General features: G+C 38.9%; 1 protein-coding gene across 1 annotated transcript; it reads right to left on the reverse strand.

Moving 5' to 3' along the window:
* Positions 1 to 15,324: 15,324 nt before the first annotated feature.
* LOC109166789 (ATP-dependent DNA helicase PIF1-like) lies at positions 15,325 to 17,384 on the reverse strand. The gene is made up of 3 exons (XM_019315678.1): positions 17,329 to 17,384; positions 17,002 to 17,222; positions 15,325 to 16,916 (listed from the first exon to the last, which is right to left on the reverse strand). Exons 1-3 carry the CDS (start codon positions 17,382 to 17,384, stop codon positions 15,325 to 15,327), a joined length of 1,869 nt encoding a protein of 622 aa, XP_019171223.1.
* Positions 17,385 to 17,931: the final 547 nt, after the last annotated feature.

Here is a 17,931-nt window from a genome sequence, read left to right on the forward strand (position 1 = left end):
TAAATATCAAGTGCTTTACTTGATATATTCAAAGAGAGAAAACACTCAGAGCTATCAAGAGAAATCATTCCAGAGTGTTTATCTTCATCAAAGAGACCTGCGCATCATTGAAGATCATCTACAGAGTCTCAGAAGTTGGAAGCAAGACAACACTTGTTTTGGAGCAAAACAAGAGAAGGGAGGAAAGTAGCACGGAGCTGTGAAATCCTGGATTGTCACACGGAGCTGTGAGATCCGAAGCAGCAGTGTCGGAGGCACTGGGCGTGATTGGTGTGGGCTTGGTGATCAAAGCACCAGATCACGGGATACGTTTCTACCGGAGTGTGGAAGACGGGGGGAAAGTAACGCGGAGTCGTGAAATCCTGGGATAGTAGCGCGGCGACGTGAAACCCGAAGCAGCAGTGTGGTGTCACTGGGCGTGATTAGTGCGGGCTTTGTGATCAAAGCACTAGATCACGGAATTCATTGTATCTTGGAACCAAGAAGTGGTGGATATAGTGAATTGGCTCTTGGAGAAAAGAGCAAGTGGAGTAGGAGGATTACACCACCTCGCGAACCACTATAATTGTCTTGTGTTCTTTACTGCTTTCTTTACTTATCGCTCCTTACATATTCGCTCTCACGAAGATATACTGCTCACACAATCTCACACACACTTTATGTTTATTTATTTCCGTTGTGCACCATACTCTAACAATCTAGTTATGAGTTTTGGTTTATCTCTGTCTTAGCAATTGTTGTGCTGTGCGAAAAAGTTTGAAAGTCTATTCACCCCCTCCCCCCCCCCCTCTAGACTTTCACCTTACCTCTTTTGGGACCAACAATTGGTATCAGAGCAGGCTGTCTATTTTGGCCAATTTGCTATCTAAGCACGTGCCTAACTGGGTCAACCGTTTCTGACTGCTAGACAGATCCATTCTACAAAGTGTGTGAATTGGATTAATCTTTCATATCTCTCGTGATGATGATGAAGAAAGATTTAGCTCAAAATCTATTATTCTCACTTGATAAATTTGATGATTGGAAAGTTCGTATACAGGTACACTTATCGGCTTTACACGATGAAATGTGGGAAGTTATTTCCACTGGCCCTATAGAAATATTAAAAATCAATACGGCGTTTGTTATATCCCCGGATGCTCCACAGTACGTACAAAAGCCAAAACCGGAATGGACATCGGACGATAGAACACGGAATAATCTTGACAATATTGCCAAGGATATTCTATTCAAAGCCGTAGATGATACAGTATTTCCGAAGATCCGAAAGTGTGCCACTGCCAAAGAAATATGGGAAACTCTCATCAAGATTGGCGAAGGAGATGAACAAGAAAAAGACAATAAGCTCACAATCGCCATGAAGAAGTTCGAAGATTTCAAAATGCTCTCAAATGAAAGTGTTGTAGACATGGAAGCTCGAATAATCAAAGTTCTTGGAGAGATTAGTGATCTTGGCAAAAATATTAGCCAAAAAGAAATTAATCTCAAAATCCTACGAGGCTTACCATCTGCATGGGATATGAAGGTTACGGCTATGCGCGATCACCGAGATCTAAGAATGTTGTCAACAGACAAATTATTTAGTGATCTAAAAGCATATGAGTTCGAAATGAAGGCCAAAGATGATGATGTTCATGAAGCTCGAAATGCTGCTCTAATGGCCGAACAACCGTCAACCTCCAGGTCAGTAGAAAATAATGTTGTTTTTATAACTGAAGAACAATTTGCTCTTTTTGTCAAAAAGTTTAGAAGGTTTATGCGAAAAGGAGACAACAAAAATTCTGCTCGTGGAAAATTCATCTCTCGCATAACACAAGAAGAAAAAGTCGAAGAAAATAAGGATTTATGCTACAATTGCCGCAAACCCGGACATTTTAAAATAAATTGTCCGTATCCGATCGTTAGCAAGTATCAAGGCAAAAATGTTGAATCTACACCGAACAAATCCGAAAGCAAAAGGTTCAAGCGCGACCAAAGAAAAGCTCTCGTTGGCAACGAACCAAACGAAAATGATGATTCGGAGGATTCATCATCAAGCGATGAAAGTTCATATTCAGATGATGATACGGCGCTAATATGCAAGTCAATTGAATTGAGTACAAGTGAAGATTGTCTTATGGCTCTTGACGCAGAGGAAGAAGAGGTAACATCTAATTCTTTCAATTCTGTTAATTCTTCTTTTTCTCGTGAATCTATTGACAACCTAATGCGAGAATGTCAAGAGATTATGCTCACTCATCCTCAACTCAAGGAGCGCAATAATATTCTAATTCTTGAAAAAAGAAGAAATGAATAAAAAATTGCAAGATGCTTTACTTGAAGTGAGTAAATTGAAGAATGAAAATATTCATCTTCAAGAAGAGTGTAAAGCAAGAGAGGTTATAGAACATAATCTTAGAGCTACTATTGCTACGTTCACTAATTCGTCTAAAATCATAGATAAAATGGTGAGCATGCAAAAGCCATCAGGAGACAGAACCGGAATTGGTTATGACTCCACATGTTCTCAAACCCCTCAAAATCTGACTAATTCTACTACTACTTTAAATAATAAAGTTCAAGTGGTAAAATTTGTTAAAAGTCAGAATAGCACGATGAGACAAGGACTTGGCTATCAATCAAACGCAAAGTTGAATGTTGAAAGGCCGAAACAAGTTTATACTACGGCGAAGCAACAAAAATCCTACAAGCAAAGATATGCCAAAGAGTCAAGTGCAAAAAGATTTCATAGAAAAGAGGGAAGCTTTTCTAGAAATAAAGTTGGGAGATTTTATCCCACTCAAAAAGATTGGTTGTGCAATAGATGTAATACTTTTTATAGACCAAAGCAACCATTCTCTTCCCAGGTGCCAAAATATAAAAATAATTTTCAAAACCCGGCGCCAAAAATATTTTCTAAAGTGAGTTATGATTATCGTGTCTCAAATGGTTACAAATCGCCTCATCTTAATTCAATAAGATCAAGGTGGGTTTGGTTACCAAAAATCACTAACAGTAAAGGACCCAAGCAAGTATGGGTACCTAAAATTAATTAATCTTTTTTGCAGGATGTTTGGTACATCGATAGTGGTTGCTCACGCCACATGACTAGAAATAAATCATATCTAGTTAATTTCAAAGAAATCGATGGACCAAAAGTTATATTCAGTGGAAATCTAAATTATGGAATTACAAAAGGAGTTGGCACAATCAAGAAAAATGGTTTGAAGATTGAAGATGTTTCTTTCGTTGAAGGATTAAAATTTAATTTGTTGAGCACTAGTCAATTTTGTGATAAAGGTTATCTTGTAGAATTTTCTAAAGATAATTGCCTAATAAAAAATGAGCTCACAAATGAGATTATTTTATCTGGAAAACGACGAAAGAACATGTATATTGTGGATTGGAGCACAAGCAAAGATTCAGTGTGCTTAATGGCCAGAAATTCGAATGAAGCTAATTGGGAATGGAACAGAAAGCTCAACCACTTAAACTTCAAGACTATCAATCAGCTTGCAAAGAAGAATCTAGTAGAAGGCTTGCCAGATATTATCTTCAAGAAGGAACAAGTGTGTGATGCATGCCAACGCGGAAAGCAAATCAAATCATCATTCAAATCAAAGACACACGAGTCAACGTCAAGACCGCTAAGCTTACTACATATGGACTTATTTGGACCGGTTGATCCAATAAGTGTAAGTGGTAAGAAATATACTCTCGTTGTTGTTGATGATTTTTCCAGGTACACTTGGACCATGTTTCTCAAGAAGAAAAATGAAGTTGAGCAAGTTCTACCGAAGCTGTTGAAGCAACTACAAAATGAGAAAGAATTGCAAATATCAAAAATACGAACGGATCGCGGAACCGAGTTCGTGAATGGAGTTATACAAGCTTTTTGCAATTCACATGGAATTTCTCATCAATTATCTGCCGCAAGAACACCGCAACAAAACGGTGTTGCCGAAAGAAGAAACCGGACGCTCAAAGAAGCCGCACGAGTGATAATTAGTGCTGCCGGTCTCCCGAAACGATATTGGGCGGAAGCTATCAACACTGCTTGTTACACGCAAAATCGAAGCATGATCCATAAGCAGCACAAGAAGTCGCCATATGAGCTATATAAAGGGAGAAAACCAAATATTGGTTATTTTCATATTTTTGGATGCAAATGTTTTATTCATATTAATGATAAATTGCATCTAAAAGCTTTTGATGAGCGTGCAGATGAAGGAATTTTTCTAGGATATTCAGCTACCAGCAAGGCGTTCAGAATTTTGAATAAAAGATCAATGGTGGTTGAAGAATCCATACACGTGGTATTTGATGAAAAATCACAGATCAAAAATGATGCACTGGACGAAGAAATTGCTCAAAATGGTAACAAGTGTCATATTGATTTTTGTGATACTAATGATACGTGTGAAGATGATGTTTTGCAGGGAATGGATGAGTTGGAAATTAATTCTCTAGAAAATCCCATCCCTCACCCAGAAGAAGTTGGAAATTCTTTTAATAATAATTTTGGGAGTGATGCCTCACGTGGGAATGGAGATGCAGTACAAGTTGGTGATCCAATTAATGATCAAATTGCATGTGATGTTAGTAATCAATTTCAAGACAATTTAATTGATGAAATTCGAACCAACACTGCAAATTCACAACAAATGGATCCACCCAGTACCATGCACCCATTTCAACCAGATTTAAGATGGCTCAAAAATCACCCTCCAGAATTAATTATTGGGAATATCCATGAAGGCGTGAAAACAAGATCATCTACCATGGAAGCATTGTTCACGTGTTATCTATCTCAGATTGAACCAAAAGAAATTGACGAAGCTCTCAATGATCCGGATTGGATAAATGCTATGCAAGAGGAGCTTGATCAATTCAAAAGAAATGATGTTTGGGAACTTGTTCCAAGACCGGCGAACCACAATGTTGTAGGAACCAAATGGGTCTTCCGGAACAAAGCAAACGAAGAAGGCGTGATTGTTAGGAATAAAGCAAGGCTCGTTGCAAAAGGATACTCTCAAAGAAGAAGGAATAGATTTTGATGAAACCTTTGCACCGGTGGCCCGACTTGAAGCAATCAGAATTTTCCTAGCCTACGCCGCACACAAAGATTTCACTGTTTATCAAATGGACGTGAAAAGCGCATTCTTGAATGGTCTACTCGAAGAAGAAGTTTATGTCGAACAACCCCCAGGTTTAGAGGTAAAAGGCGAAGGTGATAAAGTCTACAAACTTAAAAAGGCATTGTATGGGTTGAAACAAGCACCTAGAGCTTGGTATGATACTTTATCAATGTTCTTAATAAGCTGTGGATTCACCAAAGGCCTTGTTAACAAAACTCTATTTAGAATTCAAGATGGTGATCATATTTTATTAGTGCAAATATATGTTGATGATATTATTTTTGGAAGCACTAACAATTCTTTGTGTGAGAAATTTTCGAAGCTTATGCAGAACAAATTCGAAATGAGCATGATGGGTGAATTGAATTACTTCTTGGGCTTACAAGTCAAACAACTGAAAGAAGGAGTATTCATCAATCAAGCAAAGTACACCCGCGACTTGATAAAGAAGTTTGGCCTTGATGGAAAATCCTCGATCAAAATTCCAATGAGCACATCAATAAGGCTAGACAAAGATGAAGATGGAAAGGATGTCGATCAAACAAAATATAGAGGAATGATTGGTTCACTTCTATATCTTACTGCAAGCAGGCCGGACATTTCTTATGCTGTGGGCGTGTGTGCAAGATTCCAAGCAAATCCAAAAGAAAGCCACCTCACCGCAACAAAGAAAATCATACGATATTTGAAAGGCACAATCAATGTTGGATTATGGTATCCAAAAGGTACAGATTTTACTCTAACAGGTTTTTCAGATGCGGATTTTGCAGGTTGCAAAATAGACAGAAAAAACACTTTCGGGACATGCCAGTTCTTGGGGGGAAGGCTTGTTTCTTGGTTCAGCAAAAAGCAAAATTCCATCGCAACTAGTACCGCCGAGGCCGAATATATTGCTGCAGGAAGTTGTTGTGCGCAAATTTTGTGGATGAAGCAACAATTGAAGGATTACGGAGTTAATTGTGATGACGTTAATATTTATTGTGATAATACTAGTGCAATCGCTACCACTCACAATCCGGTGCTTCACTCAAGAACCAAACATATCGACATTCGACATCATTTTATAAGGGATCACGTTGAAAAGAAAAATCTGAAGATCGAATATATCCCTACGGAAAACCAAGTTGCTGATATTCTCACGAAGCCTTTATGCGAAACGAGATTTTCTACCTTAAGGCACGAGTTGGGAATGATCGAAATGAGCTAAGTATCACTGAACTTAAACTCTCTATTTAAATTGATACTTGTGCTCAAAATTAATTGTTTTACGTGGATAAATTATTTTATGTGTTTCTATGCATGTTTTTATTCGAAATATTTATGTGATAAATTGCAATATGTGTTAGGAATTTATTTGTGTATTTGCATGTATTATTTAACGTGAGATCATATGCCATGCAAATTAATTTGATAAAATGTGCAATTCGTGATTTATTTGATAATTTGTATAAAATTGCATGTTTTAATGTGTTAATCAGTTTTTGAGTATGTGTTCATGTTTCTGTAAATTAACTAACTTGTTTGCATGAACAATTTGCTCTAAAAATGATTTACCATGTTTATTTGATAATATATATGTGCTATGTGCAAAATGTGATTTAATATGTTATTTGTATGTGTGTTTCGTATATATGCAGTATATGTGATATAAATTGCTATAAAATGTTTTAGAAATCTAGAAATTAGTATTTTTGTTAGTTTCTAAAATATTTTGGAATCTGATTAATATTTTTTTTATATAAAGTTGTTTCTAATTATAAATTAGGAATATGTGTGTCAATTGTGTTAATTTCTAAATTATATGTATTTTAATTAGGAATGCCGTGTATATGTGTTTAATATTTTGGTATGTGTGATTCATTATTTGTGGAGTAATTTTTGCTACTAACGAGATGTTTGAGTGTGTTTATATCTGTGGTACACGATTTTGAGAAGGAAATCAGGAGACAAAGGAGGAAAATTAGAGTTTAATTGGGCATCAAACCTCCACCCATAAACTCCTACCCTTTCTAAACCTCCATGTAACACCCCAGATTTTCAAGACTTTTTAAAACTTATAATAAGGGTAGAATCTCATTAAATCCCAAGAAATAAATGCAAGCGTACGGGGTGCTAGGCCACACCTGGGCTAGAGAACCCAAGTGCACAGGCTAACTAACTAATATCCTCAAAGCGTAATTACGTAAACGTGGCACGCAGGCCAAAAAGGAAAACTATCTACTTCTATACTCCAAGTTCTAGCGCGCTCCAGTGACTTAATCTTCTGTGCCTGAAAGCCAAATATATCTGTTCAGCGAGAGATGCTGGTAACCCACTCCAACGCGTTGAAATACAATACATATAGAGATATATATAGATATACGAAAACCATTTTGAGCATGAAGATATATCCTACGAACTCTAGCTTTAAAAACCGGGAATGACTCGACAGATAAGGCCAGACGCAAGCAACAGTTATAACGAGCATATGCAGTTCACAACAGATAGGGCAGATAAGGCAAAGCATAATCAATGATCATAACCCAACATGAACAATCCCCAATATAAATCCCATAGTCACATCCCCCAAGACACTCGTAATCACAACTCGTCCATGTCACAACACATAACACACTTTGTTGGCGCCACAGGACCAATCGCATGCCCATACATGAGGGTCAGCACATATAGCTCTGACACGGCCCCGCAGCACCCTGCCCCGTATCGCAACACGGAGGGGTCGATCGCAACCGACCGATGAACCGCAGCTCATCATAGTGTTTGATCGCAACCAAACAGTGGACCGCAGCCCAAGAGAATGTCATCTGACCGCAGCCAGGAAAAAGGACGAACCGCAGCTCGTATAGAAACGTTTGATCGCAACCAAACGGTGGACCGCAGCCCAAGAGTATCGATCTGACCGCAGCCAGCTTCTGAACCGCAGCTCAGGATAACCAATCCGATCGCAACCGAATTGGGGTAACACACACACATAACACGTAGCAAGCACATGCAACCCACATTACACATTGGGAAGGGGGAGAAAACGTATAACAAAACCTATGCGTGACCCATCACATACTAAGAATAGTCCTAAGGGGTTCATACTCCTTCCACCTAGGTCAACGGGATACCAATTCAACTAGCATGCAATGTAATAGACTCATAAACCTACGAACGGTACCCGAAACATCAAACTAGACATAGGCACGATAAACGGAGTTCGTTGGGACACCACGGGAAACAGGGGAACATCAAACGGGGAAGCCGGGAACCCAAGGTGGGGGAAATTCCAGCGGGTAGCCGGTGGGTGGGGGCCACCCGCCGGCTGCCCGCCGGAAAGTACTGTTCCGGGCAGCGGGTCGCCGGCGGGCAGCTGCCCGCCCGCCGGCTACCCGCTGCCGGGCGGTGTTTCACGGCCGTGGGTAGGTGGCGGGTCCCCTACCCCCCCACTTACCCCCCACTGACTCTTTTCATCACTTTTGCGCCCCGGGAACCATTGTGGAACCCGAAACCATGCTTAGACACCTTTCAACGCAATTAACGACAACACGTAGACAATTAACGGATCAAATACGAGAAACGAACGGCACATAACCCATCATGCTTTTCTAGACATAATCAACACCCAAACATGCGATTTCCCCACCCGATAAACCAAGAATAATATCATACGATACAACCTAGGGTTCTAATCACTTTTATATCAACAAGAATACGATTCGTCTTCTAATTGCAAGATTCGGTAAGAATAGCACATAAACATCAAGAGCATCACACAATCATTAAGAACAACACCTAATCATCAAGAATTCCGTATAATCATCAAGAACACCATAATTATCAAGAATCTCCCAATATCAAGATTATCAAGATCCCTCATGGGATCATCACATCAAACATTAATAATCATCATCATATCTCTCCAATCACAATAATATGGGGGAAACCCTAAGGGGGAATCATAGCTATGAAAATAGGTTTTTTTGAGACATGGGTTACCTCTTAGCCTTAATTAATTCCTTGGCTATGAAGGATCTTTCTTTAAGCTTTCTTGATTTCTTGATTTCTCCTAGGGGAATTCTTGGAGCTCTTTGGGTGGTGAGAGATTATTGTGGTGGGGATTCTAGGTGCCCCCTAAGTTCTCTATTTATAGATCTAGGAATCTTATTTAGGGTCTAATCCTATTGGGATTAGGGGTTGGGTTTAGAGATGGGAGCCCATGGATTATGGTGGGCCTTTTTCCCTAATTAATCATTATAATTTATTCTTTCTCTTGGGCTATTGATTAATTAATTAAATGGTTTTCGGGGCCGTAACACGGGGTGTTACACTCCACCCAACCTAAACCTCCCCCCATAATCCTCTCCTAGATCAAATCTTTCCAAACTGATATTCTTTCTCTCTCAAATCGGCACCCCATACCTTCTCTCAGCTTAATAATATCAATCGTCTCCCACAGAGCAATTAAAACCTAACCCCTCATTAAACTCTCTCCTCTAAACCGTTGCCCATCAAATCTCTTCCGATCCACCGCCATCTTAGCCAATGAGAAGTCTTGCCGCTATCCATCACATCCGTAAACTCTAAACGACGGCAAGAAGAATTAACTCTCCATCGGCAAGTGAACCGATTACACTCCTGACCGCCCTATATATTGGGAGACAGCCGAGACATACCTGTTGTGGAAGATTTTGTTGTTTGAATTTTTGCAGGTGCAAGATGGTGTCCAGCGAGTCTCAAGAAAACGAGATAAGGAAGCAAAGTCAGAGAACCTGGGAGAAAGTTCTCAAACAACCCCGAAGGGAAACACGCACGGACGGACGAAAAATGGCAGGAGAAACACCAAGCAACCCTCTGGTGTTAATATCTGATGAAAGGGAGCAAGATAAGGATTCGCCACAAATTCAAGCAGTTGCAGAATCACCACCGCATGAACCGGGCTTTATCTATGAAGAAGATGATGGTGCCAAGAAACCATTGGCAGAACAAGACCGAGTGGAAGGGTCTGAGCCTCCATTCATGAAATTCTCTCTAGTTGTTCAACCTGATATGTATGCTGAAATTCTGAATATGAGCAATTCAGAATATCTCCAGTATTTAAAACAACTGATTTTTGGACCGGTTCTACCTCCTCCCGGTTTCGGTTTTGATGGGCTCTATCAACCTCCACCTCCACCAGAGCCTCTCCCGAACTTTCCACCAAGTCTGCCAGTTCTTGCACCTCTGCCACAAGAAATCCTTTCTCCTCCACCGCCTCCTCAGCCGATGCCACTCAACCCGTTCGTCCGTCCTCGAGTGGACTTTACTAGGTTTTTTAATCAAACCTATTCATCTTCAAGCTCAAACGGGTCGATGTTCGAGGAAAGTGAGTCAAGTGGTGACTCAGGACCGGGATATGCTCCTTCACCACCAGGAGGCTATGACTCAGAAGACTGCATGAGTACGGGTTTTTCTGCCTGTTGAAGAAATGTTATGCTATCTCTCTCTCTCTCTCTCTCTCTCTCTCTCTCTCTCTCCTTCTCTGTACGAAGGAGATAAATAAAAATTTATGGATGTTTTTGCTACTGGTTTTGTCTATCTCTATTTTCTCTCTGCCTCTCTCTTCTACAAAATGAAAAATCCCTACGTATATAAAAAGATCAAAAGTTTCGTAGCCAAAAAGACACAAAAAAATATATGAATAAAAATAAAATAAAAAGGAATTAGAAAAATATATATATATTATGGCTACAAAAGGGATAAAAGAAGAAAAGATTAAGAGGAGAAGTGTCAGTACGAGAAGAAATAAGAGAACAAGTGTCAGAAGAAAGAAGAAGAGATATACCAGTGGAAGTTGCAGTAGAAGTTGCTACTGAGAGTAGATTGCAAATCATAGAGGATTTATCCAGTGTATTGCCGGTACACCATACCGAGTCTACCATGCCTACCATGGACCCTGTTCTAGAAAATGAAGATATATTTGCAGACAACTACACAAGAACAGAAGTCTTAGAAGAAGAAATTGGTGATCTCAATCAAGAAGCCGAATCACCTGAAGAAGAAGAGATGCAACTTATTGACACAGTTATTCTCACAGATCTGAATAAAAGTCCATTCGGATCCCCTCAAAATTTTGTGCAGATGGATGAACAAGAAGATGACATATTTTCATCCTTATTTGCCAAAGTGGCCGAATCTAGTGATGTTGTTTGTCAAACAATTGGAGAAAAATTGGTTGAACAAAACCAAATGATAGATCAACAACACACGGATACACGAGTCAATCTGAAGGAATTAATGGAGCATCAAAATATTTTGAAGACCTAGATTGACAAAGCAGAAAGAATTTTGAAAGGAGAATTGACAAAAGGCTTACTTGAAGTACTTCAGCTCATGAAGAAGGAGCGTGAAGCAGCTGAAAAGATTCACAACGAACGTCACTTGAGACAGATCAAAGCAATTCAAGACCAAGAAAGCCGAATCAACAAACTTGAAGCTGAACTCGCAGTTACAACAAACAAGCTTGACAACGTGCAAACCGTTTCCATTGAAACACACAATAGTGTTGAAACTGTGAAGGCAAATCAAGACCGAGATTTTAAGACCCTTGCATTTTTTGTTGATAACGCCAAAAGGGGGGAAGAAATTCTCAGTCACTTGGCTTTGCAACAACAAGAATTTATTCTTGGAAGTCAACAACAGCCAGTAGTGTCTACTCAAGGTAGAGGCCGAAGCCGCGGACAATCCTCACAAGGACCATCTCAGATTGGTTTTGCTCAGTTCGCGAATCCTAGTCTTGGTACGAGTACATCGAAGGTTGCTGAACAGCGTGGCTGGTTCGAATGCTCTAAGGGTACCGCCACTCAGACAACAATATGGACCAAAGAAAATTTACCAAGCATGATCAAGAAATGGCCTGCAGCCGATCAAGCCCAATGGATCTCGGAAAAGAATAAAGAAGAAGAAGGCAAAAGGAAAAGAACTGAGATGTGGTATGAACTAAGAGATTTCACCGGAAATATGGGCATGAATCTTGGAGAAGAAAGAAGCTTCGAAGAATGTGTCTTATGGTGGGAAAACGGAGTTCTTCCGGGCAACAATATCAAAGAAGCTTATGGATACTATATGGCCGAACAGCTTACAAAGAAATTTCAGAATGCAAAGTTCAAAGATGATTTCTTCAAGCTCAGAGAACATGTCAAGGAAATTTTGAAGAAAGACTTTGGTGTGAAGAAACCCAGAAGGTAATCTGAAAATTCTCTTAAGTTGATATTCTCTATTTTCGAACCTCTGTTGCGTTTTTCTCTATAAATTCGAAATATATCAATAATAATTTCCCATGGTCTATTTTGAGTCTTTAATTTTATTTGTTTAATGTAATTAGACTTTCGTGAATTAAAAGACAAGAAATATGTCAAACGCACGACAAAATTAAAAATTGATGATGATCAAAATAAAAATAATTCAAGATGCGTTTAGGAGCTTGTCTAAAACTTAATTCACAAGTTTCTTTTGATTGTGTCTAGAAAACCATTGTTAAACTCATCTTGGCTTTGTCAAATAAAATGGAGCAAAAAGATTATTTTTCAAAGACTTAAAGCCAATGACTGAGTATATGTTTTGGCATTATCAAAAGGGGGGAAATTGTTAGGAATAAAGTGTAATGGTTTTGATATGCCAAATTTGTATTTGTAGATCCCCCAATTTTATTTCATAGGTCTAGTAGAGTCTTAGACCATGATCAGGAAATTATTTAATTATGAAAAGAGAAAAACAGAGGAAAATGGATGAAAATAGAAGAAGAAGATATAAAGCCGAAAATCAAGAATTTGTCTGGAGAAAATGGCAAACTGAAGAAGAAGATGAAAGATATGAAATCACGTCAATGCTACTCAAAGAAGATATCCTAGAAGAATTTTCGTGAAGAAAATTAATATTGGAAGAATGCATGAAATTGACTTGGAGATCAAGCATCTATGGAAAGAAAGAAGTACATCAAATGTGATTGGAGATTTAATCAAAAGCTGTACGGACGAAGTGGATGATGCTTGATATATTATCCGAAATGGCTCAAGTTTGAAACTCACCATCAATAATTTTACAAGGTAAAATTTGAGAAGTCAAATTAAATTAATCTGATGGAGTTGGGCGCTAGTTTAAGCTTTGGGCGCCGATTACAAGTGGAAATTGAGAAGCAATTTCACTTGGGTAGCAATTGAGATGCAATTGCACTTGGGAGCCGATTTCATAGAAATTGAAATTGGGAGCTAGTTCGAAGCAATTGAAATTGGGAGCCAGTTTCAGAGAAATCAAAATCAATTGAAATTGGGAGCATGTTTCACATGGGAATCAATTCAAGATGGGAGCCAATGTAGAATTGAAGTTGGGAGCCAATTGAGGTTTGAAATTGGGAGCATGTTTCACATGGGAATCAATTCAAGATGGGAGCCAATGTAGAATTGAAATTGGGAGCCAATTGAGGTTGTAGTATGGGATGCAATTTCAAAGTTGGGGACCGATTCAAAGAAGACATGGAGATCAAATTGAATTGAGATGAAATTCAATACCAGGAGAAGTCTGGGAGCCAATTTCAAAGTCAAAGTCAACAATTCAAATTGGGAAGCAATTGAAAGCACCAGGAGCAGTTGGGAGCCAATTGCAAGTCAAAGTCAATTGGGAGCCAATTACAATGGAGAAATTCAAATTGGGTGCCAATTACAAGCTAATTGAAATTGGGTGTCAATTACAAAGGAGAAATTCAAATTGGGTGGAAGTTCAAAGCCAGTTTGAAGTCTGAGAACACCCAGACGTGAGAATGAAGAAGATGAAGATGAACTTACAGTGAAAATATTCTCATAAGGAAAAATACTAGTTTTAACTAGTATGGGATTAAATTGAAGAATATTTTTAAATCCCAAAGATACAAGGACCACTTCAGAGCTGATCAGAGAAGCCATTCTACACCAAAACTGAGACCCAGATATTTCCACTCAACGTAAAAGCAGAGGAATATCAGATGAAGTTTGGGAGCTCATTTACATGGAGATGAAACTCCATCAAACGGCTAGCTTATCTCTTTCTGACATTTTTGCAGAAGATAAGATAAGATCTCTGACAAAAGATACAAGATTTCAAAAATGAGAGCGTCTCTTTCCAACGGACAGATTCTCATTACCAGCTATAAAATGATGAAGATATGAAGACTTGAAGAAGAACGGAGCAGAGAAAAATATACGAGCAAAGAGCTAAAATCTTCAAGTGAGAAAAAGAAAAAGAACTCAGAGAGCTTCAAAAGAGAAATATTCTGAGAGTTCTTAAACAGAGCAAAACAGAGCATAAATATCAAGTGCTTTACTTGATATATTCAAAGAGAGAAAACACTCAGAGCTATCAAGAGAAATCATTCCAGAGTGTTTATCTTCATCAAAGAGACCTGCGCATCATTGAAGATCATCTACAGAGTCTCAGAAGTTGGAAGCAAGACAACACTTGTTTTGGAGCAAAACAAGAGAAGGGAGGAAAGTAGCACGGAGCTGTGAAATCCTGGATTGTCACACGGAGCTGTGAGATCCGAAGCAGCAGTGTCGGAGGCACTGGGCGTGATTGGTGTGGGCTTGGTGATCAAAGCACCAGATCACGGGATACGTTTCTACCGGAGTGTGGAAGACGGGGGGAAAGTAACGCGGAGTCGTGAAATCCTGGGATAGTAGCGCGGCGACGTGAAACCCGAAGCAGCAGTGTGGTGTCACTGGGCGTGATTAGTGCGGGCTTTGTGATCAAAGCACTAGATCACGGAATTCATTGTATCTTGGAACCAAGAAGTGGTGGATATAGTGAATTGGCTCTTGGAGAAAAGAGCAAGTGGAGTAGGAGGGTTACACCACCTCGCGAACCACTATAATTGTCTTGTGTTCTTTACTGCTTTCTTTACTTATCGCTCCTTACATATTCTCTCTCACGAAGATATACTGCTCACACAATCTCACACACACTTTATGTTTATTTATTTCCGCTGTGCACCATACTCTAACAATCTAGTTATGAGTTTTGGTTTATCTCTGTCTTAGCAATTGTTGTGCTGTGCGAAAAAGTTTGAAAGTCTATTCACCCCCCCCCCCCCCCCCTCTAGACTTTCACCTTACCTCTTTTGGGACCAACAGATAGTGAACTAAATGTAAATTTATTATACTTTATTGAATACTTCTTTGTATACGACATTTGTAGTCGTATTTTTAGATTTTACATCTCAAATAAGAATTTTTAATCCCTTAGGATTACTAACTCTTGACACTGATACATACATTTGACCATGATTAAAAACGGGTCTCTTCAAAAACAAACCCACGTTGGATAGTGTCTGGCCTTGGCTTTTATTTATTGTCATTGCATATGACAACATTAGTGAAAATTGCTTCCTTTGGAACTTAAAAGGCAATCTTGGATCAGAAGGTGTTAAGAACATCCTTGGAATTAAGACCTTTGTACCGGCACTTGCCCCGCATAGTATTTGAGCTTCTAAAACATGATCTGCCAACTTCGAAATGATCATTCTTGTACCATTGCACAACCCCAATGAGTGATCAATATTCCTCAGAAGCATAACTGGTGAGCCAACTTTTAGAGTCAATGAGTGATTTGGGACTCCTGAACACCTTAATCCATTTAAAAATTCTGGAGTGTGCAGATCAGCAAGCATGTCAACATTTGAATCAGATTTACAAACCGAATCACAACTGAGATACGTCATTCCTTCGGTATTATTATAGTCATTCATGTATTCATTTACTGCATCCACAATATCCAAAGTTGGTGCCAAAATAGCACGATCTTCTAGGTATTGAATGTCACTGTGACCACTGCGGAACATAGGGAATATGCTATCAACAATTGTAGAAATTGGATTCTCAACACAAGTTAGCACAAATTCTTCAGGAATATTTATCTCACATTCTCCATGCAAAGAATCACCAATTGTTCCATCACCTATATTAGCAATCCACTTTGCAATTTTTTCAATCTCTTTAACTTTAGTATCTGATTGCAATGACCTAAGCCTGAGATTCTTTGTTAGCCTAAATACTTTACAGCTTCTCCAAAGATATGATGCATTTATACTTGCTCCCACAATATCTTGCCTGGTGCCCTTTGGAATGACTGGTAGAATCTGTCTGAAATCTCCACCTAACACCATGGTTTTCCCACCAAAAGTCATATCCAAGCTTTTTGGATTTTTGGCACGCATGATATCTCTCATAGTACGGTCTAAAGCTTCAAAGCAAAACTTATGCATCATCGGTGCCTCATCCCAAATGATCAACTTACTTTGCATTATCAACTGTGCCAAAGGACTACTTTGGCAGATGTTGCAGGTTGAATCTTCATTAACAGCTCTTGGTATTGAAAATCTTGAATGCGCAGTTCTACCTCCTGGTAGTAGAAGATATGCTATGCCACTTGATGCCACGTTTAAAACTATATCACCCTTTGACCTTAAAGCAGAAGACAATGCTCTCCATAAAAATGTTTTTCCCGTTCCACCGTATCCATAAACAAAAAACAGGCCTCCCAGATTATTCTCAGCATCTTGCAATACATTTCCATATATAGCCCTTTGCTCTTCGGTGAGTTGATGCACCAATTTATCATTCTCTTCCCACATGACATTAATATCATATGCTAATTCCTCTTGTATCAACCGATTGATGGTTCTAGCATGATTCTCTAAATCCGGTACTGGCATCAACGGAAAGTCTTTCAAACTCTTTCCCATAGCAGAAAGCATTATTTCTATCTCCCGAAGTGCAAAATTCTTTTTCTCATCTTCAGATAAAATCAAATCTGTGATAGTATTATCAATCGCATATTATAAGTATGTGTATACAAATAATTTGTACAACATGAAAGTACAGAAACAAAATATTACATGTAATCCCTAATTGAGCTCTAATCTTGAATTGTGCATCCTCAGCCAAATAGTGCCACGCAGCTTCCCACACAACTTCTGGTTTTGCCATTGAGTTTGAGATTAATAGGGTGACAAACAATCTTCTCAAATTTACACCTGTCGCCCATTGAATTGCTTCTTCTATAGCATGAACATATTCCCTGTCGTCGTCTACTAATCCTCTTGCAGAACACGCATCCCTAAAAGATTCGTATTGCACACCATCTACTTTTTTTATGTCCAAAAAACTTGTGGGCCCTTTTACTTTATTCAAAAGACATCTCAAATAAAATATCTTCCCTGTACCAGGTGGCATATAGAAAACTCAACCTATTGCAAATCCTCTTTTCTTTGGTTGCCATTTCCTAAGTCCTAACATCTTTCTTCCATACAAATTTAGTTGGCATTTTGGCATATGTCAGTTGTCTTGCGGCTGGGTAGGTTTTATTTGCCTCAAACAATTCTAAGAACATGTTTGTAAGATTGTTGGACGGCTTAGTATGTTATCAACTGGATCATCATCTGCGAATATGACACTTTGTTGATTTGGCAAGTGAAAGCTTAATCGCTCAATAGCTGGTGTCCTTAACTGTATATCAAATCCAAATAATCGCCAAGATGCTTCACACAGAGAGATGTACCGACAATCATAGAACATACTGATTTCATCAATAACTTGTGGACATTCTTCATCGCAGTTGGCTTTGTAAAACTTTGTTGTTACCCTGTCATGCCCCTTTTTGACGTACTTGAACAAATACTTGATTGAACAGGACTGATTACACCATTCCACGTTAATATGAGCCCTATACTTTAGTAATAAATGTCTATTGTGTGGTACTACGTACCTATTATCCAACTGAATACCATTGCGCATGACAGACCGACCATTGTCTCGTCTGCGATATA

This window comes from Ipomoea nil, unplaced genomic scaffold (assembly GCF_001879475.1).
Source record: "Ipomoea nil cultivar Tokyo-kokei standard unplaced genomic scaffold, Asagao_1.1 scaffold3105, whole genome shotgun sequence".
NCBI lineage: Eukaryota > Viridiplantae > Streptophyta > Magnoliopsida > Solanales > Convolvulaceae > Ipomoea > Ipomoea nil.